General features: G+C 33.6%; 2 protein-coding genes across 6 annotated transcripts in view; one reads left to right on the plus strand and one right to left on the minus strand.

Moving 5' to 3' along the window:
* LOC134266024 (long-chain-fatty-acid--CoA ligase 1-like) overlaps positions 1-6,620 on the minus strand; it is a 22,158-nt gene extending 15,538 nt beyond the window's left edge. Inside the window, exon 1 of one of the 3 annotated variants that reach the window (XM_062748243.1) lies at positions 6,496-6,620. Coding sequence is in view for 1 of the 3 variants with exons in the window: in XM_062748242.1 (XP_062604226.1) it covers positions 1,394-1,452 (59 nt within the window). In the remaining 2 variants the exon portion in view is untranslated. Of the gene's footprint in view, positions 1-50; positions 130-1,393; positions 1,493-6,495 lie in introns of those variants that run through there. The other 2 variants (XM_062748242.1, XM_062748244.1) reach the window with 2 other exon arrangements.
* On the plus strand, positions 1,612-24,835 carry LOC134266022 (RNA-binding protein FUS-like). 3 transcript variants are annotated; one of them, XM_062748240.1, is made up of 17 exons: positions 1,612-1,750; positions 14,907-14,954; positions 15,101-15,330; positions 15,629-15,832; positions 16,049-16,166; positions 16,439-16,569; positions 16,846-16,887; positions 18,912-19,041; positions 19,875-19,996; positions 21,846-22,130; positions 22,259-22,642; positions 22,744-22,836; positions 22,926-23,057; positions 23,181-23,253; positions 23,558-23,721; positions 24,037-24,237; positions 24,750-24,835. In XM_062748240.1, exons 2-17 carry the CDS (start codon positions 14,908-14,910, stop codon positions 24,800-24,802), a joined length of 2,409 nt encoding a protein of 802 aa, XP_062604224.1. In that variant the 5' UTR covers positions 1,612-1,750; position 14,907; the 3' UTR covers positions 24,803-24,835. The 3 variants fall into 3 exon arrangements, with proteins under 3 accessions (XP_062604224.1, XP_062604223.1, XP_062604225.1); XM_062748239.1 differs by lacking the exon at positions 1,612-1,750 and adding an exon at positions 12,954-13,053; XM_062748241.1 differs by lacking the exon at positions 1,612-1,750 and adding an exon at positions 12,954-12,972.
* The last annotated feature ends 31 nt before the right edge of the window (positions 24,836-24,866 follow it).

The raw sequence follows: 24,866 nt of genomic DNA on the forward strand, positions 1-24,866 counted from the left end.
AACATATGATAACATGCCTGAATGCGAGAAAAATTTAAACTTTACAATACTTCATTACTTTAATAGCACTACAGATATCCTAACCCACTGTAACACACATATTTTGGTACATACATATAAGTAAGAAGTAAAAAAAAAATTCACCAACTGAAAACATAAATGCACTTACAAATATCTACAATTACATGTATCATATACCCGTATAAGGAAATACCTAAACTCCCTTTTGTATTTTTTTTTTTTTAACAAAAAAGAACTGAAACCCTAAATATGTTCTTCAACTTGTTATCTAAAAATATTGTGAGCATATTGCATGTTCAAGGGCATCTTCAAAAGCACAACTCTCTCTCTCTCTTTCTGACAGGACTTATCAATGAACTATAAAACAACATCTGCATCATGACTTTTAAGAATTGTTCTTCCTTATATTCTCTTCATTAATATATCATAGAGTGACCGGGTCTCATTTCTCTGATAAAGCTAATAAAGCTTTGAATGGCTAGAACACAAAGCAAAAAGAGATGGAATCTTCCCTTACATAATCAATAACCTGTATGCCATCTGCTTCTTGAGGCTGTGTTATATGGATAATATTTAAAAACAGAGGATTTGAAATTCAGAATCAAGCAAAACTCTGCCCCTTTTACATGCTGCACAAATATATTAAATGAAGCTTATGAAAGATCTACAAACTGAAGATCAAAATAGTTTCACAGCTTATCATACAAGTTGTTGATTGAAACATGGTATTCTATGCAGGTTCACAAAATGAGACCAATCATATATATTCAAGATGGATCTCTAACTGAATTCCATTTCAATTTGAAACAATTGAATTTTTAAATGACAAAGAAATATGGATCAATCTTCCTGAAGAATAGAGCATATAATATAAAATCAAGAATGAATCAACATTTCTCTTGGTTACATTATCATGTTATCAAATTATGTTATTAAAATTCCTCAATCTTTCTGAAAGATAGCTAGTGTATTAAAATCAAAAAAGAAACCTTTATCTTTCTACAATATCATCTAAGTTATCAAAAATCCTCAATCTTTCTTTAATAAGGACAGCTGAAGCACATAAAATTGAGAATGTATCAACCTTTCTCTTTGTCTATCTCTCAATATCATATGTTATCAAAATTCCTCAAATCTAATATACCAGTAAGTAATACATCATCATGCTGACTACACAGAATTGATACATTTTACACAATAAGAAAGAAGAATTAAAAGAATATGTTATCTATGATTTAACAATCATTTAATGATATGAATTTCTATGCAAATTATTGCATAGTGTATTAGAGCTGACATTTTTGACATCACAGCTAGTCTTACATCTCTCGACAAATTCTGACTCATCTGTATTAGACACAACAGCACTTACATCATCATTATTCCAGTCACTGAAACTCTCTGTATTAGCGATTTCTGAGCGTCCGACATTTTTTTCGCTCGAGATCAATTCTAATTTTTTTCTATCCTTAGATAGCTCAAAAAAAAAAAATCTACTTATGGCCACAGACACACAATCCAAATGCAGATGAAGGTTGAACTCTATAATAAATAAAAAATCCAGACAGACATGTACATTGAATCACAGACCACTGACAAGGTTCGATCATATATCTGTCAAGGCCAGGACTCAATGATAAAGGACTGAAAATCTAACCAGCTAAGCCAAACAGTCACATCCACAATGTACAGAAGTTCAAGGTACATTGTACTACGATGCACACCATTGGTAAGTCAAAATTATATCATTTAATAAGTATTTTACTCACCTATAATATTAAGTACTTGACTCACTGATTACTAGCCATTACTAAAAAGTCATTGCTAGACCACATAGACTTTGAACTCTATATAATTTTGCGGTTGTGATGAATTGCCATTACAAGATCTCCAATATTTGGAGAAGTAGACTATCAGGTGGGGGACACTGGTACAAAGTTCACCGGGTGAATAACCACAGAATGGTCCTCCACTCTCAAGGCAGTAAGTATACGGTCGGGGAGAAATGGGGTGATCAATTGCGTAAACATGCATGGCCCATTCAGCTGTACTTTAAACGGAAATCTTGCTGGTTTACAGATTTTGATAAGCTCAAGGTCAGGTACTGGCTGGAAGTCTCAAGGACCAAGGACACAAGTCGTGTACATGCAGACTATCACTCAGCTAACAATACCAATGGGTAGATGCAGTACATAATGATGAAGTACATACTTTCTGTTTTAACTTTTATCATGTAAAGGGAAGAAACTCCTGATTGATATCAGATGATCTTTTCCCATTGAAATTTTATTGGAGAATTTTATTAGTTTTACATTGGTTTCAGTATAACTGAATGTAAAATACAGTACCATTAACGTTTTTTCATGGAAAATTACCAACAGATTCTCCTAAGGAACGTCTTACATACTCATTAACAGATAAGGATAGAATGAATGAACTTTAAGATACCATTCCTACCTCATAGCCTAAGAATAATAAATATGATAAAATTAAATGGAACTAAACCTGACTAATAATAATCAATAAATATTGATTATAGAAAATTTTATAGCTACTAAGTTTAAAATCAACCAATGTCAATTGTCACACATGATACAAAGGGTCTCCATGTCATGAACAGGAATATGATATGTAGCTGTTCTTTTATTTATCTACTGTATAAGTACCCATATGTATGAACAAATTGCAAATATAAAATGTTTAGTAACTGTACATGGACTATGCATATACATATGTTACATGTGCTTAAACATTACAGCAACTGTTTACGTATCTCTACTCTACCTTAGATGACGCACTAGCTCAACCATTATCAAAGATAATGCAATGTATAGGCTTATCTATTATATAACAAACAGTTATAATAATACATTCAGGATATGGCTTTTCTGTTATTTTGAACAGACTCAATGTCCTCAGCTATACATTCATTATTTAACAGATTAGATTTTGTGTACCACATAGATCACCAAATTTATGTGAGACCTTATTTTTGTGAGAAAGCTTTTTAAAGTTTTTTGGTATTGTTTGTAGTGATTAGTGATTTTTTTTTCATTTTTACCCCTATTTATGCAATGATCATGCCTAGGTACATGTACTAAGTACCAATATATTGATAACAGATAGCTAAGAAGACATATTCTACAGTTTACAGATTACAGCCCCCACTGATCTTTTAGGAATTACATTCAATATGTAGCGATGGGGACAATCATATCATACATGTTAACCTACTGTGATGAAAAATAGGGAGATTCAGACCTCAAAAGCGGTAGCATTGCGCGCGTGTTGTTTAACGCTTGGATTATCGATATCTTTCATGTAATATACATGTATATTATAAGCCTTAAATGAAATCAGGTACCTACACTAATTAATCTTAAATATCAACAGCAAAGAAGAAGACAGAAACACCTTAAGTTTGACATAAATTGTACAAATTCAAATATTTTTCATGCTCATCATTTTGCTTGGATTGGCTGCTTTACTTAGCCTTTTGAAGAGTGATCTTTGCTGATATAGCCTAGAAGCAATAATTCTGAATGTTCATTCAGTTTTTAAACAAAACAAATGATGACATGGTTTAATCTAGATCTAAAACAAGTTCCTATCTTTCCTTATATAAATCAGATTTCCCGCGATGATCGAAAACGAAAGTAGAGATGTGCCACATGGCTTGGTCAATCGAGTGATTTCTATTGACTTTATTGATAAAGTTGTGAGCTTCTGTGCTTTTAAAGACGATGTCAAATGTTTTCATCTAATTCTTAAAAGCTGTATCTCCTTTTTCATGGCAGGGATGTTGATTAATTCATCGTAACCAATGTAATCACTGGTAGTCTTGTGTTGTTGTCGTTGTCAAATCCGTGCTTGAAATCTATGTACAAAAAAGCGTTTGTATGATTCCGAGTCAAATAACGCGATATCTAGCGAGAATTCATGAGAGTGGCTTCAAAAATGGATACTTAAGCGAACCAAAAATACTTTAGACAAAGCTTTTGTAGAAAAGCGGTAGATTTCTGCATTAAATCGGTACGGGAGAGTCCTAAATCGGGAGAGTTAACATGTATGAATATTAATCTTATTTTTTTTAGTATCATCGTTTTAAACAAATGGATAACATTTATTTTCAATTCAGGAAAAAAATTTGCTATATTTTTTTTCTGTATAGTTTGACCACTTTTGTCATAATGAGCTAACCATGAGATTCACAGTCCTTTTTTTTTAAGCTATTACAAAAAATATTTTAAAGAACAAGGAAATTTTTAGTTCAGAATATAGTGATTTTCTTCCTAGACTTAAAAAAAGCTAAAATTAAAAAAAACGAACAAACAAGGAAATATAATTTCAAAATATATTACACACATGTATACAATCATTAGAGTAGGTCATTATATGAAAATTAGCTCTATTTAGTACACAGCTTTATCATTTTATAATACTGGATACTATAATACCCCAACACCATTTCTGATTATTTACAGGGACTAAGCCTTCATTTATACATGTAATATGTCACTATTAGTACACAATTCAATAACCTGTTTCCTGTTTATTTCAAATATGAAGCAAATGTTACATGTGTAGGTTCCTTCTCAAAGAAAATGTTGTAAACAACAAGAACCAAAATCTGAATTATTTTCCTATTACTTAATATGTATGGGTAAAATAAAAACACCCCAACTTATCAAACCTTTGAGTTTCATGAAACAGACATAAAACCTTGTAAAATATGCAGCTACAAAAATGTAAGATATACAAAAACAAATAAATTGAGACTTTCTTTTTTTCCTATTACACTACCAAATTTGCTTGTATCATAAAACTCATTTAGTATGAACACGGATATTGGGAATTCACGGATATAGCGAAGTTATCTTGGATCCCCAGCTATATAAATTTAAAGAATTACTTATACGGAGATGTAGTTAAGTTATTTCATAGGTCCCAGTGACTTTGTTATAACCAAGTTTTACTGTAGTACCTATGGCATCAGAAAACAAGAATAATTTCAGAAGATCCTAAATGGATAAGATCTTGGGGATGATTTTTTAAATTGTTTCTCATATAAAAATGATCATAACCCCTTTTCACTGTTTTCTGGTAAAGAAAAAATGGTGAAGAAATGTTAAAAAAAAAGAATTGATTATAAGCCAACATCAAATGATACACTGTAAAACTGTGTAATTATCAAATTCATTATTTTTCATGGATTTTGTGGGTCACCCTTTAATCAGCAGAGTTCTTGAAATCTTTCGGTCCTGTTGGCAAGAACAATTAACCAGGACCGATAAATTAATTCGTTTTGTGTCAAGTTAGCCATGAAATTTTGACCAGAAGCAAATTTTTGTTTGAGAGACAAACATTAACCCGAAAATCCGAATTTTTTTCCAGATTTGGGGTGTACGAATTCCCAGTCAAAAAATAATTTCCAACTCATATTTTCATAATTTATTAAAGACGTACAACACACTCTAGATCCGTGCATGCCTTGTTGTTGTATAGATTCTTCATTATCTATTCATACTTTTAAATCAGTTCATAGCAAAACTCTTTTAAAGTTATATAAACCTATCTTAAAAACCATTTCTTATCATTATGAAATTCTTCACTTTCTACCAGTGGCAGATATATTCTCCTCTTTCATTGGCTTGCACATATCACAGTGATATATGGATATGTATATCATTGTGAACCTGTACATTGTTTAAGTTTATCATATTTAAATGCCTGTACTAATGTTTGTCTTCTAATGTAGATATTTACCAGGCAGAACTAGAATTGTAATATTAAGTTTAATATTAATTTTATTTTAAATAAAAAAAATCTTGACAAAGAGTCCACTGCAAATGTGTCAGAGAGGAAAGAATGATACCTCTGCAGGGGACATTGGAAAATATTACTTATCAAAAAGGGAGAGGCTAATTTTGAGCAATTGTTTAGAAATTACAATGCTAGCCAATAGATTAGAAGTTGCTTTCTGGAATTGGCCCCTTCACGGTAACTGCGGTACCGCTCTTCTGCAGGGCAAATTAATAACGTTTGGCGGAGTTACTATTGATAGATAATTAAATGACCTCTTTTTTAAACAATAACTTTTACATCATATATCACCAAAGTAAACCATTTTGCCCTGCAAAAGAGCAATACCACAGTTATCGCGAAAGGGTCTATACATTAAATGCAAATAATGACAAAAAAAAACTAAACTAGACTTTGGGGAATTCCGGGTATGTCAATGGATTACTGAGAGTGACAATGATAATGATGATCTAATTACTTAACTTATCTTTCAAGAAATTCTTTTATAATTTCTATATATGAGTACACTCAGTCTCTGTGGTACTTCTAAACACAGACACGAGGCAGAGATAATTCTAGTTGACTTATGAAGTTATGTATCCTCATTCAAAAGTCAAATTGAACTATATATTAATTCATAATTAACAATGACACGGTTTTTCTATATCTTACCTGCAGCTATTTTATGTTTAGTTAAAAATAATGACTAAAATTCCAAAGAACCTCTAGCATCAATATTCATTCTGCGCAATCATGCTGAATCTGACCTCACAACATCAGCCGATACTTTTGGGGTTGGTCGGGATTAGACAATTTGAACGTTGGTTGTCTCTGCCGACAGAATTTTACCACTATCGCATTTTTTCCTTTGGGATTTTTTTAATCTTGAAATAGATGAAGAGGAAAATTTTGATATTTTGAAGTTAATGTCCCTCACTACGGAATTTCCAAATATATAAATCAATGAGGTACAAATGAATAAAACACATCAAATATTAAATACTGCTAACTCATAACACTAACAGTTCATTAATAATAAAACTGTATAGCCCAAAATCATTGCACTCCATTGCATCACTAACAATCTGAATCCTAGCGAGCCTAGAGTGTCGTGTTGGTCTTACTGTTTAAACCCTATACATGTATAACCATATGACTTTCAAAGAAACTTTTGAACATACATAATTTTTTTGAAGCGCATTGAAGTGGTAAAATGGACGAAAGATGTTTTGAAAGTCAATTAAATAATGACACGCCCATATTTTTAGAAAGAGAAAGAAATATTCCTCGTAATGTTTTAGGACACCCCAGGTTTCGCGACAAGCAATATGAGTTACATTGAAATGGAGCTTTAAAAGAATTAGAATAGAGGGTTAAAGACTATCCGCTTCTGTAAAACACAAATTGCAACGAAAATGTACATATTTTTGAACTTATCATTTCTATTGAAGTTACCACAACACATGTTTCGGTCGAACACGTGTTTACTCGGTATTTATTTATTCGTCAATTTCATGCTATTATTTAAAAACCTGTTCTACAGGTATTCGGAAAAACAAATAGACCGTTTTATCCATTTCTAAAGAAATGGGCGTGTAAGATGACAATAAACGTTCAAAGATAGCTCAAAACGTTCCATTCGAACGGAAAAAAGGAAGATGCGTCATTGTAATTTGAAATACAATGAAGCGTATTCAGTGGTAAAATTGCCTAAAAGTTCTGAGTCATTTGAAGGTACGCTTTAACATAATGACACGAATTTTTAAATTTGTAAGTTAATATATTTTTGACAAGCAAAAGCAATATTCCAATTTAAAAAAAATTTTTTAATGTGTATTTGTTAAACACAAATTCATATAACATATTTTTAAACTTATCATGTCTATTGAAGTTACCACAACACATGTTTTGGTCGAACACGTGTTTACTCGGTGTTTATTTAGATCCTCAATTTGATTGGCTATTATATTTATGGAAAACCTGTTCTACAGGTATTTGAAGAAACAACTTGACCGTTTTATCAATTTCTAAAGAAATGGGCGTGTCAAAAATGACAATAAAAAAATATGCTCAAAACGTTTTTCGAACGGAAAATTTTACCACTTCAATGCGCTTCATTGTATTTTTATGCCCGTGTAATGAAAGATTCAGAGGTATGTAATTTTTGCCCTGTCCGTCCGCAAAAACTTTAACATTGCTCATGACTTTGAATGCATAGGGCTATGCCTTGAATATTTCACAGTCAGGTGTATTCCTATCTTTGGATACCACCAAATTTAATTGGCCTCTTGACCTTGAACTTATGTATATCAAAAAAAAAAAAACAAACAAACAAACAAACAAATAAAAAAAAACCCACACATTTAAATCTTGGTCACAACTTTTGAACAGTTGGTGTTAAGGCTTTCATTCACATGTGTATTCATTATGACAAGGCCTTTTATTAAGAATAAATAAGGTTTCAAGAGTTTGGCCCTCATTGATTAAAACTTTTCTCATATCTTTTGAACAATCAGAACTAGGGCTTTCATATTTCACAGGTGTATTATTTGTCACAAGACCTTCCTTTGGGTACCAATAACTTTTGACTTCCAAATTATGCATCATGCAAAGATATAGTCATTCTACAAATAAATTGGCAAAATTAAAAAAGGAAAGGAAGAATTTTTTAAGGGGGGTGTGTTTAGTGCTTTGGGAACAAATGTAAACATTTCTTCAAATGGCTAAAATACATCATATTTTGATCAAATTTTAAGTCCTTATGATAAAGATACAATAAATATTCATAACTGAACGCATTTTGTGCATATATAATCTATACTTTTGCAGAAAAATGCTTTTGATACTTTTAAATCAGTACATAGCAAAGCTCTTTAAAAAATCCAAAAAGTTATATAAACTGTGCATCAATGTTCTCTCTAAAAACCATTTGTTAGAAAATTATAAATTTTGCAATTTTAAATGATAATTTCAAGTTCAAAATATATATCGTTGTCTTTAAAAATTGGCTTAAAGCACCATGAAAGTGATATATGGGACATGCATGTGAACTATTTTTAGCACAGAATTTTGTTTTCCAAGTTCATTATATGGAGGGACATAACAATCTTTAAATGTAGAAGAGTTTGTTGCAAAATATTTAATAGTATGGACACTTTTAAAAGAGGAAATGTGTTAATTGTGAAGTAATTTATTTAGTTTATTTAAGTTGTTAAATAATGTCATTGATATAAATAAAAAATCTTAAACTCTTTGATTCCACTGCAAATGTGTCAGAAGTTAAGAAGTTCAAATAAAATTCTGCCAAAGTTAGAAGTATACTTTTTCAGCCAAATGTAATACTTTTACAGTAACTATCAAATACCTAAGATATATCGTTTACTTTTTGATCCACCCTCGTATACTATGTCAAATAAAATTTACAATTTGATTTTAGAGCAACATTTTAAAAGGTTGAAATCATTCAGAGTGGAATTAGATTTAATGAATTAAAAAAAAATTTCTATTTGCCCTTTTTGTCAAAATTACAATTTTACAGAGTAAAGAAAAAAAAAATCAACATTAATATTTATTTTATACCATCTTTTAAATGACGTTCGGTGGTCCTCCCAACTCAGGGAAAAATTATTGGGTGCGTATTTATAGGTGAGAAAAAAATTCCTAAAATTTTAAACATATCACCAAAAAAAAACATGTTTGGGATGTAAAAAAAATTGACGGGGCATTTCTATGCAGTATCGGGAGAGAGGGCAACCATATATTTATATATAAATTGTCTTATAAGGCTAGTACATGTTCCATCACATACTTAGTTATGCAAAATTTTAGAATCTTTGGCACTATTTTGAAAAACAAACATAGGATTTTTCTTTTGGGGGGGGGGGTAGGGGGTGGGGTGGGGGGGGGGTATAGCATCTTATTTTTTGCGTGATAGACATAGCATATGCAATGGACTTTTCTTTGCAAACATTGTGCTTGCTTCTAAATTTCAAAGAAACAGCTCAATGTATTTTATAATTTCTATATATGAGTAGAGCTTACAATGTTGTCAACATAAACACATGATGCGTTTTTATGTCCAAACATTACTCCATACAATGTGTGGTTCATTGCAAACAATCTAGCTATTTAAAAGTCAAAGGAAATCCTATATATTTTTTCATAATGCTAAACAAAATAGGCACATGTACCAACTTTTCGAATGTAAGACATGTAATTACAATTTGTTTTTCATGCACCGCATATTTTTAACATTTTCAAATTAAAAAATCCTCCTTGCAGTGCCCCATTTGAAAATAATTCCAAAGAACCTCTAGCGTAATCACATATGTTTAGGACATGTTTTATCTTTTTTCTTGAATCTGAAACCAACAAATCATCAAGACTTGTTCCATGAGAAATTAAATATAATCATTGTAATAAACATTTATCCACAGCAGATATATCACATGCCAACCACGTGCTCAGTGGAATAATTTTATCGAGGCCTTTCGAGCTGTAAACAGAACAGTTTTTCCCGATTTGCTGAAGTGGGGTTAAAATAGCTTTTTTTCAGTAATCAGACGATGCAATGCAACAAATAAAAGTAGTAAGTAATATAACCTAATGATTATTACTTAGTAATTTCTTTCTTTATGTTATTATGGTCGCGAATATATAAACCAATGCTATTCAACTCTGTGTGAAGAACAATCAAAATTAAACACATGGCCTCAGGAAGACACCCATATGAAAAATCAGATTTTCAAGAATTATGGATAATGACAAGAAAAAAGCGAAACAAATGGTTGTAGCCATATTATCAATGAATCAAACTAACACTATATTCAATGCATTTTTCATCTCGTGAATGCTGTAGCTGCGCAGTTCTAACAATGATTAATTTCCTCCTAATTAAAACAAAATAAACTTAATTATTAACTGATTTTGGTCTCTAACAGTAGGTAATTAGTGCATTAGCACTTTGAGTAACTTTGGGCTAGTTTAGTAGAGTATTATGCGCATTCTTGGTATTTCTTATTTTACACCAACTAGAGCCAATATGGCTTGTACATCCCCCTTAAGAACGCAAATGGTGAATCCTTGGTACACTGGAAAGAAAAAAATGTAACTATCATTAGATTTGTTTGGGGGGGGGGGATTGTCACAACCAATATATATATTATTTTCGAGGCCCTATACAAGGGTTTTTGTTGCGCAGAAAATATTGTCCCTTTGGACTCGATATTACCCCTTTAGACTCGATTTGCACTGGTCCGCGCTAGCTACAATGAAGCGCATTGAAGTGGTAAAATTTTCCGTTCGAATGGAACGTTTTGTGCTATCTTTAGAATGTTTATTGTCATCATATGACACGCCCATTTCTTTAGAAATGGATAAAAAAAAAATACCCAGAACATGTTTTTAAATATAATAGCCAATCAAATTGAACAGTTGGTGTTAAGGCTTTCATTCACATGTGTTCATTATGACAAGACCTTTTAGTTCAAAAATATGTACATATTTTTGCAATTTGTGTTTTACAGAAGCGGGGAGTCTCTAACTCCCTCTTCTAATTTTTTTTTAAAGCTCCAATTCAGTGTAAATCATGATGCTTGTCGCGAAGAATGGGGTGTCCTAAAACTACGACGAATATTTCTTTCTCGTTTCTAAAAATATGGGCGTGTCATTGTGTTATAATTGACGTTCAAAATATGACTCAGAACTTTTCATCCAAACGGAAAATTTTACCACTTCAATGCGCTTCATTGTAGATTCTCGGCGGTGAAATCGGCAGCCATCCTGGTCATGACACCATAAAAATTCACATACTAGTAAATGATATACATGTATATACAGTTTAGAAGAGATCTGGTTACATCGTCAATCGTATTATTTCCTAAGTTTATATATTCACGACATAAGCACCATACAATTTTGTACTCTTTAAAAAATAGATACAATGAAGCGCATTGAAGTGGTAAAATTCTCCGTTTGGATGAAAAGTTCTGAGTCATGTTTTGAAGGTCAATTATAACATAATGACACGCCCATATTTTTAGAAACGAGAAAGTAATATTCGTCGTAGTTTTTGGACATCCCATTCTTCGCGACAAGCATCATGAGTTACACTGAAATGGAGCTTTTAAAAAAATAGAAGAGGGATAGGACAGCCATCTTGGTCATGAACACAAATTGCAACGAATATGTACATATTTTTGTATATATCATGTCTATTGAAGTTACCACAACACATGTTTCGGTCGAACACGTGTTTACTCGGTATTATTTCCTCAATTTGATTGGCTATATATTGGAAAACCTGTTCTACAGGTATTTAAGAAACAACTTGACCGTTTTATCAATTTCTAAAGAAATGGGCTTGTCAAAAGATGACTATAAACACTCTAAATATAGCTCAAAACGTTCCATTCGAACGGAAAATTTTACCACTTCAATGCGCTTCATTGTACCTAAAATTAAGTGTTCAAGTTTCAGTAAACTAGGCATGCATAAATATATATATAGGGTTAATTAAATAGATCAGACAAGCGAATTTAATCTGGTAATGGGATGGGAGACGAAATTGAGTTCAATGGATATGCATGGTCGGAATTTAGTTCAAAAGTGGCCGCGTTATGATATCATGCAATAGTGATTACTGAGACTTTGAAATCAAGACATCAGAGATCATAATATCCAATTTCGATGCATAGACACAGAATGTGTGAACTGATTTTTCTTTTGATGATAGTTAATTTTTTTAAAGGCAGTACTGAGAACTTCTGAAAATATTTGTTTCTGGTTTAAGTATCCATTCACCTTATGAACTAGCTCTTTTAATTCTATTCTAAAATTAGATAAGTAAATAACAAAAGTGAGGAAAAAAATCAACTATGAAGAGTGCAAGGCAAACCCAATGCCATATTCATCTGTCATCATGGTCATACTTTGAAGTAATTTTTTTATTGCATCCACCTCAAAAATTAATCGATTCTTTGTTTCGTTTTCCTTGAAGCTGTTCATTTTTAACTTTATTGTAGACAGTTTATAGCAAAAGCAGATATCATTTCATATTTCGAAAAGATAGTTTTATTCTTCCGACGTGGTCTCGGTCCGAATCTTCTTTGATCAACTTGTCCAATAAAAGCGGCCGCCATATTCCGTCTGGTGCGTGGTTTGTGCATTGTTATTGTTTGCAGAATATTTCAAGAAATTCACTCGCCTGTTTTGCATCACCACCATTCAGAAGTGCGTAAAAATACACAATTTTATTTGCTAATGAGTTTAATGTTAAATGAGTTATGTTGCATAAGCATATTTCTTGTATTTTACATGTTGTTTACGCAGCGACCATCGCATGCCTTTCGATATTAACACGAATCCCGATACTCGTATGTTGCCAAACAGCAATGGGATGGTCTTACTTACATAAAATAACTTATGGGCAACATGTCTGATTTAAAAAAAAAACAAACAGTACAAAATAACTAGATCTTCAGTCGTTTTACTGGTAAAAATTCTTATTAACCTAGGCAAATACCATGGATGGAGTTAAACTTGGAATATTTTAATCATGAATAGAGTTACACTTAAGAATATATTCTACCCATGTGGTTGCCTGCATGGCTCAAGTGCTTAGAGCATCTCCTCAAGAGTCCTTAAGCAAGGCGTTGATCCCTACGTCAAGGGTTCCATTCCGACTGTGATGGAGACTGGTCCTTTGAATGAAACCGCATAAACCAAGGTCCTTTGTCGCAGTAGGTTCAGGCACGAAAAAGATCCCTCTCTGCTCAGTGGCCCTGCGTGCCAAGCATAGGACAAAATTTGCAGCTCTCCATTGGCATCTCCATAGTCCATAAGTGAAAAATTCTTGAGAGGGACGTTGAACGACATACAATCAATCTACCCCTGTGAATTGTGTTTCTTACATATGCATTGTTTATGTTACTTTCTGCAGTATTTACAATGTAAAAAAAACAATGGCCCAGATTTAAACATGGGAAAGTGCAAGTTGTATTAAAAGTAGAACAGGTCTTGTACCATTTATTCATATTTTTTTTTAATTAGACACACAAATTTAAAAAGCAAAGAAATGCAATAAACTGAATTTAAACAACAGCCAAGAATATATGGCAGTCTATCCCAAAAGCACCGGTCCGTCGGATAAAACAGGTGAAAATCTGATTGGTCCGATACACTATCTAGTAAAATCGGTCCGTTTGTCCGAGGTTCGTTTTGGTTGGATCATCATAAAGACGCTTAAACTTATACTAAAACACACTTTTAAAAACCTATTGTATTTGTTGATTGTGATTGTTTTAAAATCTACTAATAAAAATTATGTTTATTTACTGTAACCCGACCGACCCATTCAAATTATCCCCGAGTGGATTTTTTTTTTGACTATTGCAGTATTGGCAAAACTGCGTATGATCAATCAGCCGATTCCATTTATTAAAAAAAATGAACTTGTAGCTTTTAATAACTTGAGACATAAAATATGTCAATCTAGTTTACAAATTACCTTAAATATAAAGAGTAATTATTATTGTAACAACAATTCCCCCCCTACAACTTTGTGAAGTTCGTTTTCGGCCGGTAGGAAGCCATTTTGGATGCCACGTTGGGTGTCCACTGGAAATATGACACCTGGTATATTCAGTCTAGGGATGTTTGGCCATTTATAAGCAAAAAAAAAAAAAAAGAATTCCTGACCTACCGACCCTTATTTTTTTGGGAATGTTACAGGAAACAAACATATATATATATTTTTTAAGCTTAATACATGTTTACTGATTCATATGCTATGAAAAAACATCGTTATGATCATTATTTGAAAAAAGTTTTGGACCGGTGAAAATTCGTTTGGTCCTGTGAAATTGTGTTAACTGTCTGTCCGAATGTCCTGTGGCGATTTTTCTTTTTCGCGAAGACTGATATGGTACTCCGACCATGGTTGATGCCCTATTTAACAAAACACCCTGTAAACAACGGAACTTAATATTTTGTTGAAGGATGCCATGCTTTATATATGTTTATAATTGAGATTGCCATTGTGTTGGTCATTTTAAAGAAGGTAACATTCTAACATTTTTATTTAGAATGCCTCCTAGAGGAAAGCAGGTAGCTAGAAGAGGCCGAGCAGGCAGGTGAGTATTTAAAATGAATTTGTAGTAGATTTTTTTTGCTTTTTCCTAATTTATTTGAACTTCCTCAGAAAAAATACTTTATTCTACAGTATATTGATGTGTCTTTATAATGAAGGACTTTAAAAGATGTTTTACTTTCTGTACAGTTCACGTGCAGCAGCTGTGAAAAAAGACGCTATAAAACCTATTGACGACGAAGAAGACAAGAAGATGGAGGAAGGGGGTGACCTGGTGGATGTTGATTTCACGGTGTCTGATCAGGAGGAAGAGGAGGAAGACACCAGTAAGGGGGAAGATACCGGGGCCAAGGAAGAGAAGGAACAGGAGAGCGAGACAACAGAGGCTGCAAATAACGAAGATAAAGAGAATCACGCTGGTGAGGCATTATCGATGTTACTGTAAAGTCACATAATTTCAAGGGGCTTAACATTATGCAGCTCTAAACATGTTTAAGCATATGTTTAATAGATGTAGATTAAAAATTAAAACTAGTAATTTGGTTCAAATTAAGAATATTTAATATATTAAAAAAGTGTCTGTGATGAAAACAGTAAAGAAGTCTGTTGGAAAAAATCAAGGAGTCACCGGTCTATGTTATTTTTGAATACTGTACCTTCATAATTGAATTATTTGTAACTTCTTTGAGTATAAACCTGATTAATTTCCTGATTCAGATGAAATAGAGCTGAAAGCGGTGGAGCTAATAGATGAAGATGAAGATGCTCTGGAGGAAGAACTGAAAGAAGAAGAGGGCAAAGAGGGGGAGGAGAAAGAGAAGGAAAGGAAGGAGGGGGATAGAGAGAAGAAGGAAGGAGAGGAGGATAAAAAAGAGGAAAAAGTGGATCCTGATGCACCAGAAAAAACACTTCTGACACATGGTAAATTAACTTTACTTCATGATGACATATTTGCTAGCTGTAGGGCGCTACAAGTCTTTGTTAATATCTGAGTATTGTTCAATGTCAAAAAACAAAGTGAATTGATATTAGACAAGTTTAAGATTAAATAGGATTGTGAATAACAACCACTTGGTGTAAAACTTTTAGGTAATAATATTTTTCAGTTTGTAGCTTTAGCCTTGTGATATTTTTCAGTTGTTAAGGGACCTGTGCGAATCTCCGTTTTGACCGTAGCTGATCTGAGTAACAGAGATCTCCAGTCACTGATTCAGAAATCTGTCAAGGCAACGCTGGACTATGATGATCGAAAAGGGTAAGTCTTGTGAATGGAGAAATTCATTACCCCACCACGGACTGAAAAAAAATCTGTACATGTATACATTTAGTAAGAGTTTGGGAGCTATTGATAACTGTTTAGTCATCATGGTTCATGGGGGACCAATCTTCATTGATTTCACAGGTCCCTCAAACCATTAATTTGTCAGTGGATCAATTCATAGAATCCTGTGTAAACAAGTTACATCTTATGAGTCAGTTAAGATATTATCTGTCCACAAACATAAAAATTATGACTTGTGATTTCAGAACAGTGACTATGTGGTATAATCCAAGGCGCAGTAGGAAGGCCATTGATATCTTGTCTGGTCTGGCCAAACTAAAGCTGACGAATGATGAAATCAGTGTGGCCTGTCCTAGAGCTTTTGCAGCATTGTTGGGTAAAGCATATCATTTGATAATTGTCCAATGTATGAGTATGCAGCATAGTTATATAACTGTAACAATTACTGCAGAGCAAAGGTAAAGAATCATGTACCTAACTAACAGACAATATTAATACTATGCCAATGGCACAGATCAAAATTCTTGTTAGGCACGCACCTGAATAATCTAATGTCATTTGCCTTTATTTATATTTAGTTATCTCTGCCCTGAATGTTTTTGATAATATGTTCTGTAAACAGGTTATTGTATTTTCAATATCTGAATTGCAGCCACGGAGAAAAGAAGAGAGAAGTTTCCAAATTTTGATGGAGGTAATGTTTGTTAACTTGTTGAAGAAGAATAACATCATAAAATAAGGCCCTACTCACACACAAAAAAGACCAAGGGTAAACAAGGAAGAGAAAAACTGAAACCGTATACATTTAGTGGTTTGTCAGGTTAAACTAATGGCAACATTTAATATGCAGTTTTAAGACTTGCCAAGAAAGAGAAATTAATTCAAGGGAGGTCAGAATAATGCAGTGTTTGTGAATAGGTCAAAGAAGTTGTGGAATAAACATACAAGATATAAATTAAACTCAACATGAATTGTATCATATGGGTTGAAATTCAAAGGTGTAAAATGAACTATTCAAGTTCAAGTCCTCCCACTCCCTCTGAGAGCATAAAATGTGTATTTATTAAACAAGGAAATAGATGAAAACAAACCTGGAAGTTGATGCTGAGATTGCTGATTAGCTGTACTAATTATTTTAGTAAACAAAATGGCATCAATAGAAGACTAAAGCATAAATAAAATTTTGTTTGTCATGGAGAAATTTTGCTTACAAAATGCAAATGCCACAAGTTGATTGCTTGGAGGTTTTAAGCAAACATATAAATAATTGGATTTTGCAGAAATTTAAATGTATTCTCTTTATACATCTCAAGTCTTTCTAAATTAAAATGCAGCTTTTTTTAGACAACAAATTTTTGCAGAAGGCAGATGTTGATGATTTTTCAAATATATTGTGATGGAAGATAAATAAATATTCTTTGAGTTTATTTGAGATCAAGGAAGAAAACGGAAGGAAAGTGGAATGATCAATGAATCAGTGTTTTCTCCAAAAATATCCAGAACTGCATTTATTACATGGATCTTACTGTAGCAGCTTTATGACAGAACACCACTTATCAGCATTAAACAGGAAAGTCAAGGTGAACTTGGATGATATCAAACTAAACTGAAAATGCATTCAGAACAAAACTGTCCATGGAGAATTTGGATATCAAAGGAAATGTCTTCTTGAACTTTAGCCAGAACCAAACTGGATATCGCATTCTTGAAAGTTAGCCTCTAGGAAGTCTACAGAAGAGAGAGGAAAAACACACTTAACTAATCTGAAGAAACTTTTCACTTTTTGAAGAAAACCCGAGGATAAAATAAAATCAATGTACATATATTCTTCAACAGATTTTAAAGACCCAATTTAGCAAGAAATAGAATGAAAGATGCTAATGTGAATGGAAAAAAAATCCAAGATCCTTGATTTTTCCTGCAAAACTGTGTACCTAACATCCCTGATACAAGTATGTTTCAGTATGGTTGACAAAAAGCAATTTTCTCAGGTACATGTACTTTGTAACTTGGTAAGAACTGTGAAAATTTTAAAGGATTGGAAAAATAATGGTGCATTATGCATAAGGAGATTTAGAAAATTCTTGAAAGGATGCTTTTGACGATCGTGAAGAAGATCCACCTGTGAAAACAACAACATAGGTCAATACCATTATCAGTCTGATTTTCTTGTTCTTTTTGTAAATTTACCCCAAGGTATGAAGAAGAAACTGGACAAATGAAACTCGCAGAAAATTTTCACCAAAAATACTAGAAAATGCAGAAATTTATTTTAAAGGCAGCAGTAAGTGGAAATGAGAATTAGAACTGATGGATCTTCTGAGCAATCCCAATATCTAAAGAAAACAACTTGTCAGAAAATTCTTTAGAACATAAAAATAATGGTTATTTAATGAAAACTGGACAGTGAAGAAGAAAAGGATGATCAACACTTGAATAACATGAACTACAGAACACCTAGTTGATTTCAAGATATTGAAAAAAAGTCAAACGCTAGACCCTCTGTTATGGACTGGACAGAATTTTAAAAATGCAGCTTGTCTAGACAACAAGTGGAGAAAACACTGATTTCACTTCCAAATTATTATTAAGAAAGTCAAATTACTGGGAGAAGGATTTTAAGTATCATGCTACATGTCAAAGAGATTGGTACAAAAAAAAGGTATCAAGCTTTTGATTGGAAAACCCCCTTTTCAGCATTTGAAGGTTGAATTTCAGGTCAGAAAAAAGATAAGTCTGCTTATTGCACCAATATTCCCCCTGACACCACCGAGGAGGTCTTGAGAGCTATTTTCCCAGAATGCACCAATGTCCTTATCCCCACTAATGAAGAAGGTGAAAACTTTGGGTAAGTTGCAAGAAAAGGAGAGAGGAGATGAACTAAGGTAAAACTTTTGCCAATTATTGAGTGAGTGTTGTAGGTAGAGAAAAAAATATTTGAAATGAGAATGCAGGTTTTATGAAAAGATGAGAATATTATTGCAACTGATGGAATTGTGATGAATGCTTAAAAGATTTTTTAAAAAAGGATTTTGAGATTTGAAAAAAAGATGCATGGTTTGATGCAGTCCTGCTTGTGGAAAGCAAGGATATTTGAAGAGTGACCACATTTTATTTTTCAAAATCTTTTGAAGAAATGGAGGCTAATTAGAAGTGTCGAAATGCAATTATTTTTGCGACTGTCTTTAAGATCTGGGAAGCGGTTTAAGAGAACCAGAAAAGAAAATTCCCTTGTTAGCAAGTTTGGATATTCAACTGAATTATGTTTTTCATTTCAGAGAAACTATTTTGAAATTTATAAAGGATCTTTTTTTCTCATTCATATCTGATCAGATGATCAAAATTTGGTCAAATAACACACTTACTAAAATGAAGAAGGATGCTTTTGCAGAGTTTTATATTTAAAGTAAAAATTATATTTATTTTGCTAAAGCTAACTTAAAATGTGCATAAATGTAGATGACTGTAAAGTTGCATAAAACAATTAAAAAACTAATCCACAATTTTCACAAATTATGAAAAAAGATTTATAACTATATGTTACTATGAAGCACACTGTAATTCGGATATTCCTTTTTTTCATTAAAAAGAAATATGATAAATAATGTTATTATCTGTGAATAAATGTGTGTAAATGAAGAATTTTGAACTTTGACTGAACAACCTTTGACCTTTGTGTAGGTGTGCCATTCTGGAGTTTAAGAGTGGACAGGAGGCCGCCAGCTGTGTGGAGGGGAACAAGGATGTAGAGGTGGGGGACCACAAGATCAAGCTCAGCCACTGCTACCCCATGCCAGATCACGGTCAGTCAATACTGTGTAGCAACTCAAATCTGTAGTGTATAACTCAGTCACTGCTACCCCATGCCAGATCATGGTAAGTCATTATACTGTATAGCAACTTAAATCTGTAGTGTATAACTCAGTCACTGCTACCCCATGCCAGATCACGGTCAGTCAATACTGTATAGCAACTCAAATCTGTAGTGTATAACTCAGTCACTGCTACCCCATGCCAGATCACGGTCAGTCAATACTGTATAGCAAGTGTATAACTCAGTCACTGCTACCCCATACCAGATCACAGTCAGTCAATACTGTATAGCAAGTGTATAACTCAGTCACTGCTACCCCATGCCAGATCACGGTCAGTCAATACTGTATAGCAAGTGTATAACTTAGCCACTGCTACCCCATACCAGATCACGGTCAGTCAATACTGTATAGCAAGTGTATAACTCAGTCACTGCTACCCCATGCCAGATCACGGTCAGTCAATACTGTATAGCAACTCAAATCTGTAGTGTATGCCAGATCACGTTCAGTCAAAACTGTGTAGCAACTTAAATCTGTAGTGCACATGTATAACTCAGTCACTGCTACCCCATGCTAAATCACGGTCAGTCAATATACTGTATAGCAACTCAAATCTGTAGTGTATAACTCAGTCACTGCTACCTCATGCCAGATCACGGTCAGTCAATACTGTATAGCAACTCAAATCTGTAGCTTACCCTATTTTCTTTTGCAGTTAAATGAACATATTTAAATTTTTGTATGCATAATGTGGACTTGAATGTGTTATTCATATACAATAAACTTGCAAAGTACAATATCACAAATATGGACAAAATAACATCATAAATTTTTTTCCCTTCAGTTAAGGACACTTAAATTAATATTTTTAAAACGAGGCCAATCTTGATTACAGATACATGTACATGTAATGTCATTATTTTGCTAGTTCAAAGGCACAAAATTTGGCTCTCTGATGAAGGTGTCTGTTCAACCTTTGTGGACAAACTAACCATACTGGATACTGTAAACCAACTTTTATTCGCGACGAATTTATTTCGTGATTTACCAGGCATAAACTAGTTCGCGACGATTAATTTTCGCGATCAAGTCTTTTAGTATCTGTTTTTAAGGACAAATATAAAACAAGGACAAGATTAAAGATGCATGTACATATTTGCGATGATTTTGCTCTCGAAGGCACAAAATTTCGCACGCGAATAAAAGTTGGTTTACAGTATCTTAAATTCTCAAAATTATACCTCCTGATATCTAATGAATATACATCCACAAAGAATTGCTTTTTTGTTAAGTAAATTTTTAATTGTTTAATTGCATAATATTTATAATCTTGATTAAAGGGGAAAAGTATGTTTGTATAAATTTGTATTTACATTTTAAATAATAACAAACTTCCTTATACTTGATGCTTTTAAATAATTACTGGATAATTGTACTGGTAAACACTTTTTATATATGTTATGGGAAGGACCTACAAATACTAAAGGTCAATAAAAGGAAGTCTCACTGCATGTTAGCAACTTGATAATGTAAAGTTGTTTCTGTTAATAGCCTTTTGCAATGTGAATGGCATCAAAAAGTTTTAAATTTATACAATTCATTTCTTGTTGCATGTAATAAGTTTTTCAGAACAGCATAAACAAAATTGTATACATGTATATGATTTTTTTCGAGGGGGAAGGGTGTCCACTTTAAAAAAAAATTATGACTGAAAGTTAACCCCCCCCCACCACCACCACCATGTTTCACCAATTAAATCTGTTGTATGAACCTAATCAAAGAGGAGAAAAAAATATTCTTACTTTCTTTTATACATCTTACTCTTTTTTACTTGCAGTGCAAAAGAGGTTAGAGGAAGAAAGAAAGCATGACCGACCCAGAGAAAAGCACAGCAGGCCAACAGGTAGCAGGTTCTCTAACCTCAGTGGTAGACGAACCATGCCTGTAAAACGCCTGGGTACCAGCCTGTCCACTAGGTACAAGTTCGGTGCTAACAGCAGACCAAGCAACATCAGAGGAGGACGCATGCAGCGTGGTGGTGTTGGCATGCAACGAGGTGGAGTTGGCATGCAGCGCGGTGTCAACAGAAGCAACTTTGGTGGCAACATGGGGTCTAACAGGAGTAAGTTTCTTGCTTTTCATTCTTGGAACTCTGTTAGTTACTATAATAAGAACTTGGTCTTCTACTCTTCATTGTATTAAATTAGAACTTTGTCTTCTAATGTTCAATTTATCACATAATTAAAATAGATACAGGTCCATCAACTGAGATGTTGGTAAACCAGATGTCAGCTTTAACTAATATGGTGATGACCAGTCAACAGAAACTGGCCCAGCAACAGAACCTAGTCAGACAGATGGCCAATCAGCAGAACATGATGAGTAACATGAATACTGGGATGTCTGGTGGTGGATCAATGGGTGGAATGGGAGGTGGTGGTGGACGGGGGTTCAATGACATGGACAACATGAATGATGGCCGAAACAGGAGGGAGTCGTTTGACCGGGGAGGGGACAGGATGGGAGGGGGCAGAATGGGTGGAATGGGAGGGTCACAGAGGTCCCAAGGAAGGCGTGACGACTTTGACTCCAGAGGGGGATCAGGAAACAGACGGAACATTAGCAACACTCCAGGTACACATTTATTTACTTGATTCAAAATATTATTTTCTGAATACATTGTGTATGATTTTGTTCAAGATATTTCAATATTTATTTTATTTTTCACAAAAAAGGTAATATTCCACCAGGAGAATCTGCTTGCTTCAAATGTGGACAGGATGGTCACTGGGCAAGAGAATGCCCCAACCAGAACCAAAGAGATAGAGGTACAAAACTAAAATCTTATATGTAAGCATGTACAACCTTTTGACTGATGAAAAATAATTTTTTAAAATAATGAATATTTGGTTTTCAGCTCCTGCTTCAATCAGTTCTGATCGTGGTCATGGAGGGAACAAGATGGGAGGGGGTCCTAAGCCTGGGGACATGTGTAACAAGTGTGGAGAAACGGGCCACTGGGCCAGAGAGTGTCCAAACCCTCAGAGAAGTATGTATGAAAGGCTGCATAAAATTCATGTACAGCTTCTTGTTTGTCCATAGTCAGTGTATTATAATCCTTGTATTTCGTGAAAGACCTTTGTCAGAATTTCTTTGTTTTCTTTCTTTCTAGACCCCAAACCAAGTGGAGGTCACAGTGGCAGACAAAGCTTTGGTGGAAGGCAAGATAACTATGATTCAAAAAGGTAAACTTATATAAAAAAACATTGTTAATACCCGGTAGTTAAAATGTAATGGTCTCTGGGTAAAGTGAGATCAGATTCTGCAAGGTACTGCTGACATTGAGCAAAATATTTCATATTATATATAACTACTTCAGAGGAGAACAGATAGATATACAAATGGCTTTGAATATAACAAGTACAAAAAAAGTATTGGTTAAAACAAGATATAACTTATTGTTATGCATTTTGCAATACATAAGAGTCCATTGTATCTAGGTCATGTTTGTACATTGTAGGTATGATTTTAATGTTTTTGAACTTGTAGATATGATGTGGATCCTCCAAGAATTTCTGACGATGTACCCTTTATGACTGGCATTGCCAGTGGCAGTAGCAGTCAGAGGTTTGATGACAACTTTGACAGATTCCAGTCAAACAAACGCAAGAGTGATTATGACGATCATCGTGGACCAAAGAGATCTAATTATGGTATTATAGTACACATATACATTCTGGTATATAAAGAAATTGATTCCTGGATCATGTTAGTAGCAAAGAATTTTTTTTAAAAAGTTCTTTTATGCCTTCATTAGAGATTCTTTTCTGACCATTACTTATTAGTAAGAGGAAGATCAATCAAAGAAAAATCTGTTTAGAAGTCATGTATGTACCTGAAACCAATGCATACTTTGATGTAATTAATATATTAATTTACGTATGGAATGGTATAAATTTAGGAGAAATATGTACATCTTTGAAATTCTTTTAAAATAATGGATGTAATAAAAAATATGACTGTTTTAGGAGGTGGCCAGAGAGGGGGTGGAGGAGGCAACAGACGAGATAGCGGTGGGCGAGGCTTTGGTAACTACGGCAACCGAAGCCATTCCCCAAACAGACGTAACCCCAGACAGGAGTCCCCACGGGAGAAAACCTGGACCTCAGCCCAGTCCAAGTGGGAGCAGTACAACATGTCAAAGCAGGGCGGTGGTGGTGGAGGAGGTGGTATGTACATCTGTTTATTCTGATATTGGAGGTTTAGGAGAAAGTTCTTTTGTATTGTTACTTTAGAAAATTGACTTTAAGAATATTTACTGTACATCAAATTATCAATCAATTGCAATTTTCTGATGGTCTAAATAATATCCATATAGCAAAAAAAAATGTACCAATCAAAAAAAACTCACGCAAAGTGTACTTTGTCTTTGACCTTGAGGACCTTTAAGATTTGGCAGCACTTGCCTAAGGCTTCCTTAGGACAACTTACATAAGGTCCAGGCAAAATCTGGAAATAATTGTTGAATGAAATGTCATAGTACGCCAAATTCCAGCATGGCTGCTTTAACTTCTGATTGACCATGACAAACTCGGTTTAAAATTATGCTATCCCTAAGTCACTCAATTTGGTACATATCTTTCATAAATTCTTGTAATTCTGTAGCTGTTGTATGATTTTATGTCTGTATAATTGCCACTGCACGTTAGTAATTTTAAAATTTATTATTTTCTTTTTTCAGGGAGTTCGCGGAATTATGGGAATGACAACTATGGGGGCAACAACTATTACTGAAAAGGGATGTGATCGTGATTATTTCATGTTAAAGACTAGAATCTTTTATTTTCATCAAGCTACT

This window comes from Saccostrea cucullata, unplaced genomic scaffold (assembly GCF_032062105.1).
Source record: "Saccostrea cucullata isolate Sc308-1 unplaced genomic scaffold, CSIRO_AGI_Scuc_v1 ctg275, whole genome shotgun sequence".
Classification (NCBI taxonomy): domain Eukaryota; kingdom Metazoa; phylum Mollusca; class Bivalvia; order Ostreida; family Ostreidae; genus Saccostrea; species Saccostrea cuccullata.